This window comes from Channa argus, chromosome 7, assembly GCF_033026475.1.
Source record: "Channa argus isolate prfri chromosome 7, Channa argus male v1.0, whole genome shotgun sequence".
Classification (NCBI taxonomy): domain Eukaryota; kingdom Metazoa; phylum Chordata; class Actinopteri; order Anabantiformes; family Channidae; genus Channa; species Channa argus.
Genome location: NC_090203.1, coordinates 11,902,180 through 11,915,245, shown reverse-complemented (window position 1 = coordinate 11,915,245; position 13,066 = coordinate 11,902,180). Strand labels below are relative to the sequence as shown.

The 13,066-nt window shown below is 39.8% G+C and overlaps 1 protein-coding gene across 1 annotated transcript in view; it reads right to left on the bottom strand.

Moving 5' to 3' along the window:
* The window catches only part of si:dkey-246i14.3 (ephrin A4), a 33,583-nt gene extending 22,464 nt beyond the window's left edge, over nt 1–11,119 (bottom strand). The window contains exon 1 of the mRNA XM_067511215.1: nt 9,381–11,119. Within this exon, the coding sequence (XP_067367316.1) occupies nt 9,381–9,505 (125 nt within the window). The 5' untranslated portion in view covers nt 9,506–11,119. The remainder of the gene's footprint in view (nt 1–9,380) is intronic.
* Nucleotides 11,120–13,066: the final 1,947 nt, after the last annotated feature.

Genomic DNA, 13,066 nt, shown 5'->3' with positions numbered 1-13,066 from the left:
CCCAGGCATTTGTTGCTGGGTGTACTTTAGGAGAAATCACACGTTAATTCCACAATCATAAACACGGAGTGTCTGCACCAGTGTTTTGAGAAACGTGCGGTGTACAAGAAGTCCATTTCCAGCTGAATGGGAGAGCAATGAGATTCATGAGTTCCCCAGCTACAAGGCCATAGCTATGGAGATTTGGGACAAGGCTATTTCCCCTCTCCCATTCAGCACCAAATACAACAACCACTTCAGATGCTCTCAGACTATGAATTATAACCATCTGATGATTTCTGATGAACCCAACAAACACATTTGGACAATGACAGAGAGCAATTAATTTTTAAGTGACAGTTTACATTTATATTGACTGACAAAGAAGCAGCTTCGCATCTTGTGGGTTGGGTTTACAGTTTGTACAGTATTTAATTCTCTACTCTGCTTTCTACTAAGTCAGCAGCTGATCAAGTTTAGTAGATAATAGAAGTTTAATTTAAAAAAAACAGTAATATATGTACTGAACTGCGATAAAAAGTGGATACTTATAGTGAAGGATGAGTAGATACCACTCTTCTAGCTGCTTAACTGCAGGCTAATCAGAGAACAAATTCAGAAAAAAGGTCTACATTTCTCAAACTGATCAATAAAACATTTGATCTGCTGATTGGATTGGAAAAAAGAGAAGAAGAGTGAAACAATAACAAGGAAGCAGAGAGAGGAAAAAAAGGGAAAGGACAGAAGGATCAAGCTGCTCTATTGCACACCCCAAAATCATGTGGTAATGGTTATTCCTGCAAAAATAACACATTGCATTATGTTGGCTGGCCCACACACCAAACGCATATCTCATCATCTTACTAAGCTTTAAAAAAATCTGAGTGCTGGCATGGTTAAATAAGCATAACATACCAAAATAGTACACTTTTTATATTTAATCCTTTGTTGCTAAGATGAAGAGGTCCAAAATGAATGAGTCAAATACACACACACACACACACACACACACACACACAGGAAAGCAGCATCAGTTTTAAATGGTGTGGGATTCCTACTTGGGCCCTCTACAGAGTCCAAACAGTCCTGTGTGTCAGTGCAGACAGGGTCGATGGTACCACTAGTTGTGTGTGTGCGCACGCTTCTCTGCACCACACCTGCATATGAGCGTGTGTCTGTGTGTATTGGATAGGTAGGGAGGAGCGGAGGTGATGGTTCGCTCCTCATGCCTGCTTGTGACAGTGATAATAATACCTGCTGACATCCTTTCTTCCCTCTCCCTTCCCCACCCTCTCTAACCTCATCCCTCCATCCCTGGGGGCCTTCCTGAGCAGTTTTGGGAGTTGAAATCTGTTGACTCTTTCCCTACGAGCCTCTCCTTAACACATTCTCCATTCCTCACTCCTTCCACTGCAGGTTTAATGTTTTTTACTCTCTCTAGGGGCTGACGAGAAAATAAAGCAGAGAGGAATTGTACATCCATATGTGGCGTGTGTACGTGTGTGTGTATAGGAATGTGTGTTTCACATCATTGAGGGCTAGAAAGTAGGCTGTGCTGCCACACTTCTGGGAGGGAATGCCAAAAAAATATTAGTTTTTGGTACACCACGGAAAAGTCTCCAAAAATCATACAACAGATTCAAAATTCATTCAAAAAGATTCATAGTGCAACATTTGTCATGTAATCCATCTCCTCTGGAAATCACAATACAAACGATGAGGTGTTTTTGGAGGAACTGGGAATATAGCTGACATGCAGAGTTACAACTATGAGTAATTCTGATAAGCAGAATCTTTTATTAAAACAAAAACGTTTACACCCTCTACGTATCTTTATTGTGCCTAGATAAAGTGTAGAGGAGCGAGCTTTCCAGCAGGTTTATTAGTACATTAAGTTCTTTAGAAGGCGCCTGCTTCTATGTCCAAAAACAGTAAGAATTTAACCAATAAATAAAAAGTGGGGAGTTGCCAGTTCAAAGAAAACAACTAAATGCAGGAAAATTTGAATGATTGTGTTTTTCTTTAAATATTTAAAGACTGATAATTTCCTCCATGAAAGTGGAGGCCTATAATAGAACTCAAAGGATTTTATTTAAAATCCCAGTACTGAGTTTTCTTGATTAATGCATTCTCATATGTTTTCTAAAGTCTTAATACATGCCTTTAAACTACTGGCATGTAACTGGCGTGGGACTTTTTGAGTGTTTATTACAGCACTAAACATTACTATACAAATGCATGGACATTAACCCTTGTAGCTTTTAACACAATTGGTCAGACAACTACTACACAAAAATTTCACTACCAGGATCTGAGTATATCCAAATATTCAAGATTCATGTTCATTTTAAGAGCGATTGCTTAACAATGTATCATCCCAAAAACAAAATCAATAAAGTTGAACTATTTTTCTTGCACACAATTCATAAGATTGGTCTCTTGGAAGCTACCGATACAAAACTCACGTAGTGGTGGATTTAAATACAAACTCATGGACATTTTCTACTGCAGAAACTGTTGTGTGTTTTCACCGATAGTGTTGACTGTACATTAAAAAAAATATTTAATTAACAAAAACTTTTGAAGTGACAGCCCTTAAGCACTTTGAAGACTTGTATGGGGTATGATGGTAAACATGTATCAGTGTCCTTCTGGCAGCGAGGACCTTGTACAGTACAATAATCCAGGTTCTTTCTACAGCCTTTTGCTCTGCCTGGGTCAATACTAATTCAATTTCTGTCTCAGGGAATTCCCAGGTTGCCTCTTGGCAGGATTTCTGGGCTGAGTGGAAGAGCATTGTAGGTTATATGTACGTGAGAGTCTGCCTGGTACTGCTTGCACGTGTTTGTGTGCGTATGTGAAATTTTAAAATTCACATATTGTCAAAACAACAAGCACATTGTGTTATTTTAGCCTAAGATTAAGTTCACAGTGTTTCCCACATTGTGAGTTTACATCTTCTCATGCACACACACACACACACACACACACACACACACACACTCACACACTCACACACTCACACACACACAACTTAATTGCTGTTTTGTATGTCAGTGAAATGCACAGTAGGTCTGGCACCTACAACAAAGCCAAAGCATTGTGTGCCATGAATGAATGCATGTCCTTCCCTTACCAACAGCCCTTAACCACCATAACCGCCCTCTTCAAACGCATAGGGCAAAGCAGCCATTTTGTGCCAAAGCCTGGCTGTGTTGCACCAACCCAGTTACAGACGACACTGAACATCATTTCATTCCACAGCTGTTTCACCACATGTGGAGACATTCATACAAAACAACTTATTACATCTTAATGCAACCTAATATTGATGTATGTGTGTACACAGAGAAACAGGGCAGCATGGAGAGAGAAATTGGGAAAGAGACGGGTCCATATGCAGTCTGGCGATAATGCAAGAAGCCAGCGATAATATCTGGGTGTTAAATTGGTATCGATTGACTAAATATCCTGACCAGGAGGAGCGAGCGGCTGTCCTTTCATGCTTGTTCACCGTGTCTGCTCCAACGGCTCCAAGCTGCACTGTGACGATCTGATCCATTTTAATACAGACATCCTCACCACCGGGCCTCTGCCCAAACCTCATTTTAAACACAGTGTGCTCGAGTCATCCTGTGTGTGTGTTTGTGTGTCTGAGCTTTCATTTCAATTGCAAAGATTGTTGTGTAATATATTTTTATGGTAAAATATAACTAATGGAAGATTACTGATTTCACACAGGTACATATAAAAAGCAGGAGACAGTGTTGGTTTATAAGTAATGTTTGTGTGCAATAGTTCTCCTGAAAACCATTTACAAAACGAGGCCACAAGACATTTTAGAGCTAAAGACACAGTTACACAATGCCCCCCCCAAAAAAAACAACAGCATCCAAAGGCAATAACACGCCTTTTCCCTTGAACACTTTAGTCACACCTAAAATCAACTAACAAGTGGAAACAAAACAATGACCTATTTAGACAAGAGGCCGGCACAGCGGTTGGTAAATGTTCCCACAGAAAAACAACTGGCCAGAATTGAAAATTCCACTGAAAAAGCCACTCTCACTCCTTGTAAGTGTAAATAAAAACAAACAACTAATAAAACACATAAATCATGTGCAAGATTATAAACGAATGAAAATCAAGTGTTTTCATAGTTCTGTTCAATATATATATATATATATATATATATATATATATATATATATATATATATATATATATATATATATATATATATATATATATATATATATATATATATATATATATATATATATATATATATATATATATATATATATATATATATATATATATATATATATATATATATATATATATATATATATATATATATATATATATATATATATATATATATATATATATATATATATATATATATATATATATATATATATATACTAAATATTATATATAAATATTATATTATATATATATTATATATAATTATATTATAAATATATATTATATTATATAAATATTATATTATAATATTATAATATAATATTATAATATAATATTATATTACTAATATATTATATTACTAAAATTTATTACACTCCATATCTTTTCAAGGAAACAAAGACTTCCCTTTACGGAAACAAACATTGTCATTTCCTATAGCACACACGCATACGTGTATGCGCACACACACACACACACAGAGAACTATTGTTCTTCTGAAGAGAACTTCAGCCAACAATAATGCCACCAAAAGTCAGTCATAGGCTTACAAATCGCTAAAAACACTGCCCTGCATTATTTTATGACAGACAGAGAGAAGCTCAAATATACACAAAGTTAACCCATCCGCACTTTTCTTTCAGATAACACACTAGCACAAACACAACACAAACAAACAGACAAAGCACATTTACAAAAGACAGATAAGGTACACAAACACACTCGCAAACATCTCTGGATCTACACAAGCCACAGCAGCTATTGAGACAATAGGAAAAGAGAGAGAGACATTGATACAGTCTGATGACAGATGAGGACAGCAAAAGAGAGAGAGAAAGACAGACAGGGAGAGTAAGATAGTCAGAGACAGAGACAGAGAGGGAGACAGAGAGAGAGAGACAGAGAGAGAGAGAGAGACAGAGAGTGAGAGAGAGAGAGACAGAGAGAGAGAGAGACAGAGAGAGAGAGAGACAGAGAGAGAGAGACAGAGAGAGAGAGACAGAGAGAGAGTGAGAGAGAGAGAGAGACAGAGAGAGAGAGAGAGAGACAGAGAGATACTGCTTTGTTAGCAGGACAGGGAATAAAGTGGTAATTACCTCACTGTGGGTTTGTTGATTATAGTTCAGCCAGGTTCTCTATGTTAATCATTTACCAGGGGAAGACAGAGATTAGTACAGAGACAGACACAGAGAGGAGAGATAGCAGAGAGCGAGAAAATATATCCATTTGCATGCACGCACACGCACACGCGCACACACACACACACACACACACACACACACACACACACACACACACACAGTGTAGACATAGACTGGCGGGTAAAAAAAAAAAACAAAAAAGGATAAATAAAGATAAATATATCAGCCTATAAGTACAATCATTTGCCTTGTCATGATGGTTGTGGGTGTGTGGGTGGGTGTGTGTGCGCATGTGTAAAAGGTATCGTATGCAGAATGTGATTTACTTTGGTATTTAAACTAGATCATTCATGAGTGCACACACAGGGAAATGGTGCATAAACACGGCAGAGATTACATGGAAGAGTTATGTGGGCTGCTTTCAATAAAGATACAGAAAAGCAATACAAATATTCATCTTCTCACGCGCCGTTTAAACATGCTCCACTGGCTCAAAGCTCAACCTTAGTCTTTTGCCAGAAAAGGAGAGAGAAAGAGACAGAAAGAAAGCGAGAGAGAGTTCAGAGACCAGTCCTGGGCTGGTTTGGTGTTGTTTTTAATGCTTTTAAACGTCCAAACTTGCAGAGTGAATTCAAGTGTCCACACAAGAGGATACAGGTAAGAAAAAAAAAAAGATATTATGGAATTCCTATTGTGTATGAAATTATACAAGACTCATCTGCAACCTAAATACTGCTGAAATGCTGCTCTGTAGGAAAGAAAGACAGAAACTGTGATAAGGGAAAGCAAGGAAATTAAACCAGAGTCTGAAGTTTGAGCTATGATCCAGAGGAACTGTTGCAACAAGTTTGCCTCCTGCCATGATGGATGAAAGGGGAAAAGGAAAGCTAGAGGCGTGAGCCAAGAACAAGGGTAAGACAGAGGACAAGAAAATGAAGTAGGTAGTTAAAGGCTCAGGTATGGGTGACATTTATTCTTGTTACAGATTTTGGAGCAGCTCATATATACAGTATATGGTAAAAGCCTTTTTCAAGCCATCTCGCCAATTCAATCTTTAAAGTTTTAGTGCTCTGGGTAAACTTAATGACGGATTTGAGTGAATTTATGAGGATGAATGTAGCACACTGTTGTATCAGACACTGTTGTATCAGCAAGCAGGCTGGTCAACTTATTTGGTCCAACAGGTTTTAAAGTGCCTTGTGGCACAAAAGAGAGAGCTGAATATACCAATAAACTAGGTTGAGCTGAGCTGAAGTATATTGTCAGCACTGGGAAAACACAAACACACACTGAGACCGAGAGCACACTGGTTATAATATTTTACTAAGCTTTAACTGCTCCAGGAAGTAAAAAAATAATTTCTTTTCTAATAAAGAACTATCGTTCTGAGAGACACACGGTTATAAAATTGAGCGTGATCGTAAACTCCGTTCATACGATCATAAAAGAGGGCAATCGAACCACTTCAGCCTTGCCAAGAAAGATGCCTGGGTATCTAATTTCATGATGTTCAACGTTGACCCTGCAGTTCGTCTATCACTTCCATTTCAGAGCTACATTCTTCAATCCGGAGGGTGCTAAATGTGTGCAAGTTAAAAGTGTTTCACTGAGCCTTTGTTACAGCCAGCGAGGAACAGTGCAGTGAGGCCCTACAGTCTACACTTCACTGCCCCTGCTTCATTAAAACCATAAATCTAGATGTCGAAGGAAAGGTGACAGCCAGAGAATGTCTTCTGTCATCCGTATTATAAAGAGCCTGTTTGCTCACCAGCTACGCTCAGACTTCAATGTAATGCCATGTAAAACAGCATCTATAGCTTCTCTTTAACCGTTTTTTCTATGTCTGATGTGGCGGGAGTGATAAAAGTGGTCTGCACGTTTAATTTGCTTTTTGCTGTAAGAGTGGCTAATAACTTACACAGTTCAATTTTTATTCATGACCTTTATTTACAACAAATTTAGGATCAGCGAAAAGCTGTACAATGACCAAGTCTATAACATTCTGACATTACATTTATGTTTGTGATAGTTAAACCAACCATTATTGATTTTTGGAAACAAAACAGACATATTAGCTCATAAAGTTGTGGTGTCCAATATTTGCTTTGTTTTGTTCTCCATCAAACCCTGATAGACATATCCAGTTAATGGACTACTAGTCGCTAACTTTGTGTGCAGTTGTTGATCAGGCAGCTTACGGTGGGTGTCGAGGTGCAGGTTTGCTATAAACACTGTCAGTGAAAGCAGGGAAAATTATTTGAAACAGTTGCTGGCTGTTCAACCCAAATTTTTGTTTGGGGTGTTCAGTTAAAAAGTAAGCCGGAAGATGCTAAAATACTATTTTCACATCAAATGTAGTCAATAGATCCATTGTTAATATAAAATGTTGATTAGAACAGCTTAAAAATTGAGCCCAAGTTTGTTATATTTACCAGTGAAGAATATTTGGTTACTGTGACAATTTTACCACAAATAAGTCAAATGATGCACTTTTTGTGATCTAGAGTGTCTTCTGTACTATGAACATCAAGTGCAGTCCTGCACCCTACAGTGCTGCTTCATGCCAACAAAGGTACAGCTCTCCTGTCTCGATGCTCGTTTTCCCTCACCAGGTTACATTTACAGGCCTCAAGACAACCTGGCTGGCTGACAGCTAATAGAAAAGATGGTATGGGAAAATGAGTAAAGCTAGACTAATCACAGTGCCAATATCCATCACTGGCCAGGAGGGAGTGGTGAGAAATAAAGGGGGTGAGGGAGGAATGGGGAATGCAGACAAAAAAAATAAAAAATGAGGAGAGGGAGATGTAACGAGGGATCAAATGAAGAGTGAAGAGAGAAGAGAGAAAGAGAGAGGAGCAGAGAAATGGGTCCAGCAGTAAACTCAGGGGATTCTGGTCTAGGTGCAGCATCACGGCTCCACTGATGGCTTTGTGATTGGGTGGTGTTGCTGATGAGAGTGATTCTCTGTCACAGCGGGTTATCCTCCGCCATGATGCTGATGGCATTGTGACTGTCTGGTGTTGCAGTGGACTGTGTGGTCCTGCCACAGGCTGTGACCATTCATCCCTGAATCTCTGGGGAGCATGAAGGTGCTTCCTAATCCTCACAATGTTCCCTTCCTACCACATTTCTGTAGGGTCCTAATTACAGGACATGGTTTTAACTGCCTGGACACACTGGACACGTCCTAAGTTGACTCTGTGAGTCCTACAGATCTGACAAAGGAGCCCTTTGGGAAATTAAAACTCCCAGGTCTCATATTTTTGTCATTTTTTGGTGCATCCACAAATGTAAAACACAAGACAAACCTGCGACTGACAAAGTGGTCTCCGTAGCCAACGGCTATTAAGTAAAAGGGTCATTCATCTGAAAGACTGTTTAGGGAATCTGCGGAGCGAGATCCTCTAAATAAGCAGTGAGAGAATAGCAGATGTGTTATTTTGGCCTGTAGCCCTACTGGCCCTGCAGGTCTCCCACCTCAACCCCTCAATTAACCAAACTGGAACACCTGGATCAGCAGGTGAACTTCACTCTGCCTTGCTAATGGCCCCAATCAACCCATTACACACACACCTTCCCATTACCCAACTACATATTTGCTTGTGCACAGCAGCACTTTAGACTTTAATATACACCTGTGTCCCCAGAATGCTATCTAGGGCACTATTGAGAACAAACACTTAAGAAGAAACCCTTACTTCTGGTATTCTGTAAGTAGCCTAATCACTAACTCCAAAAGGCAGTGGACAGGTGAAAGCCAGGCAAGGTGTCGTCTGTAACTAAATCAGCGTGTGATAGCTTTTACTTTTGATCAGGTTTGTTTCATACCTGCTCTGCCCACTCAGACTTGACATGCGGCATAGCTGAGATTCTTTAAACCAACGTCTGACTCATTTAGTAGGAATTATTGTGGTCGTTAAGCAATAGCAGGAAACTGCAAGTTTAGACCGGCTCCGTCCTGTGCCTTCATTTGTCCTCAGTGAGAAGACACAACTCTGATTTGTGCGCATCATTAAGCGCAAAGTGTTTTTTTTTTTTTCTCACCTTGTGTTTGTCGAGTTCCAATACACGACGTGTCTTTTTGCCACAGCAGCTGAGATTACGTTGAAGAGGAAAATCGTGGCTTTCCAAACAGGCAGAGTCCCCGGTGTCCACATCAGGGAGCCCATCCTGACCACCGCAGACTGTCTCTGCACCGGCTACAAGTGGCGTGTGAGGTCAGGTGAGGTGACCCGACAGAGGAGCTCAGCAACCAACTTTCCCCAGACACTTCAGCAGCTCATGAACAGAGACTTGAAACTTCTCCGTCATGCGCTGCTGCAGTTCCGCATGGTCTCTGACCGTGAAGTGATTGAAGTCGCTCCACACAAGTTTAAAAAGTCACAAGCAGCAGAGCAGAAGGTTTGCACGTCCACAGATAAAAGGTCTTAAGAGTTTGACAATGTTCCGCATGATGTTGTGCTGTGAGATCTCTGCTGAAAATCAATAATCTAAGAAAAGGTCACGGTGTATGATACATTAATTGGTCGGGATACAAGTTGAAGGTACCAGCTGGTTTGGCAGCAACAAGCAGTTAAGCGCTGCGAGGGCTGGTCCGCCGGGCAGAGGGCGTTGCCGAGAAACTTTGGACCAATCAGTGGAGAAGGGTGTGGTGGCGGGTGATAGTCCAGTGACAAGTTAAACCCTTGTGAGGTGCGCCGACGCGTGGGGAGCCAGTGTGTCACTGCTGAAAATTTCAAGAGTGTTTGCCATCATTTCTCCCTCCCGAAATAACGCTTCTGGATCTGAGTATTCACTTGTCATCATGCAACAGACTCCCGCACACGATTTACAGAGGGCTGTCCCACCTTGAGTAGCTCCCCTGAAGGTGTTTGGTATTTGTCTCATATACAGTAGGTGGTAGTAAGAACTTGAACTTCCCTCCAGCTGCACAAGTGGGACTGAGATGGTGCGTTCAGGTTCCCGACACAAGATAATCAAAGAGTTTGGAGCGGCTATCTAAAAGTGTGTGTGTGCGATAATTCTTTGGTTGTCGTCAGCCGCCTCAGGGGATAGTGTAGTGACAGTAATCACGACACCTCCATGGGTGAAAGCCACTGGTGGTCCTCTCTAATTATCTGATCTCTCAGTGTATGTGAGATTACTATCCCTACTACAGTTCCAGCACTATCACTCATCCAAAGTTCCACTGATAGCTTGGTGTTATTAGCTGCTGCAACTGCACATTTAGCTACTTCCTTTCTGCAGGACCCCCTCCTTCTCTTGCTTTCTCCATCTTTTATCTTGTGTATATGTGTCTGTGTGTGTGGTTCATGGTGTACATGTGCATGTGGCACCAGGACTCATTAGCTCACTTCCTGGAGGTCCAGATCATTAATTTCCCATGATGCCTCAGCGCTCCTGTGTAGCTAATTCGTCCCTGGTGAGCTACCGCTCCCTCAGCAAACGTGGAGCAGGCCTCGGTGGAGTAACTCTCTCTGCAGGGGTCTCTCTCTCTCCCTTTCTCATTTTGACGTGATGTATAGGACGAGGCCCTGCCTAACATATTTTCTAAAAGTGCCAGGGGTTAATAATGCTTTGTGAAAATTCATTTTCTCCCTTTCTTTCTCTTAAAACCCTTTCTAACTTTCTATTTGGACTTGTCTTCAGAGAGTTTTAAGAATTCAGCAGTCCTGCAGCTGTTGCACACTATAAATTGAGCGGTTTCCCCCCTTGACTCAGGTCAGATTGGAGAGAAAAGTGGTCTCATTTGCCTCATGGAGCGTCAATTGACATCCACAGTTATGATGCTCAAAATTAGGAGCCATGTTGATTACAGAGCTGATGAATTTTGCACATACTAATGGTCGTTTAACTAAACAGATAGAAAAGGAAATATCACGAAGTTTTTACCCTCACTTCCTTTCTCTTAAAACTCTTTTCTTTTGTTTCCTGTTCTATGTTTCAACTCCAGCGTCTCTGCTATTTATCACTATCAGCACTCTTTCCAAAATCCTTTCCCTCAGATTCTTTCCATCATCCATCCTAATCGTTGCTCTCATTGATCTTCTCATTATTGGTCAAATGTTTTTTCCTGCCTTCTGGCACAGCTTCTCAGTAAATATTCGGTTATATCATAGGGTTTTGTCATATCCATGTAAATAGAAGAACATGTTTCATTTTCATTAAATCTCCTGAAACTTTGAAGTTAAACATGCAACAATTAAAGTCTAAGTTTGGGAGAAAGACCTTTTTTAAAAATTTTATATATATGAAAACAATTTCTGTGTTTGTGTTCATGTAGGAACACATAGACAGCTCTTACTGTAGTAAGAAGCTGATTGAAATAGCAGGTGTACAGGGACTTTAATTCACCCTAATCAAGGTAAAGATGAGGATTTTTAAACTAAAGTCTAAACGTATTTATTTCCTACAGTTTTCAGTTTCAGCCAGAAAGAAGAGTGTTCATCTGCATGCACAGATCGGTGACCAATTATAAAGATATTCAAATTAAAGTGTTAGTAAATCGATCTAGTATTGCCCTGCTACCCTGACGATGACTACTATATCATTGATCAATGGCATCAATTCAATAATGTTTTTATTTATTTTTGTAATTGTCTGCATTTCTCAACATTTGGCAAGAACTTATTTGTTACTGTCATTTAATGTTTTATATAGTAATTTTCCTGTGGTTCCTTCTCTCTTCATTGCTTTTGTTAGGTTTCCTTTAATCCTGTTATCTCCACATATACAGGCTGACACCAAGCCACTCAACAAAGCTCTAATCAGCTATCCTATACACACTAGCTTTTCCTTAGAACACACAGACACACACACAAACACACAGAGGGACTGGCCCCATTCTCTGTCCATTAATAATTCTATATACAATAATTCTGTATAATCCCACTATTTTTGGTCTCTTAATATTTTGATCAGCCACATGCCTGCCTCTTTCATGCACATTTTAGTCTATCACCCATTGTCCGAGTGCCACTACTTCCCAAACTATCCTGTTATTGCCCGTCCTTTTTCCGTCTCACTTATCATTTTCTCCATTCTTTGTCTCTTTACATGTGAACCTTTCTCCCTGCAGTTGCTGTAACATTAAGACTTATATCCACAAAGCCAGTGTTGATGTTTGCTTGGCAGAATACTCATTCTTAATGTTTTTTTTTTTTGTTGTTGTTGCCATAGCTCCATGAACAAATTAACAAACACCCCCCATACACAGGAAAAAATCATCTCCTTTAACAAGTTTCTCTTTTCCTTTATCTATGTCACTTTATAACATCTGAAGCTGCTTTTATTTATTTATTTTTTTCTTCCGTACGCCTACTTCACTTATTAGCAACAGTGCCAATTTTGTGGGGTCATCACTTTACTAGTGTGTTTCTCATTGCCATCTTTTCCTTTTGTCGAAGTACATTGTGTGCGACTCTTTTCTTGTGTGTACCTCTGCTCTTTTCCTCCTCCTCTCTTGCTGCGTCTCAGTTCCATAATTACAGCTCTGGACTCAAGCAGTGACGGTAAAATGCTTTTTTATTTCCTTCTCTCCATCACTCTCCCTCAGTCTCCACCGTTCTTGTTTTCTCACCAAGCAAATTACATCTTGGTTACTATAGAGATGTGTTTATCAAATGCTTTTTTTTTTCTCCACACTTTTCTTATTTGCTCTTAAGCCCTTTTCACCTTATGTCCCCTCTTTTATCCTGAGCTCCACCCGTCTTACTCAGTTTACTCTTTTT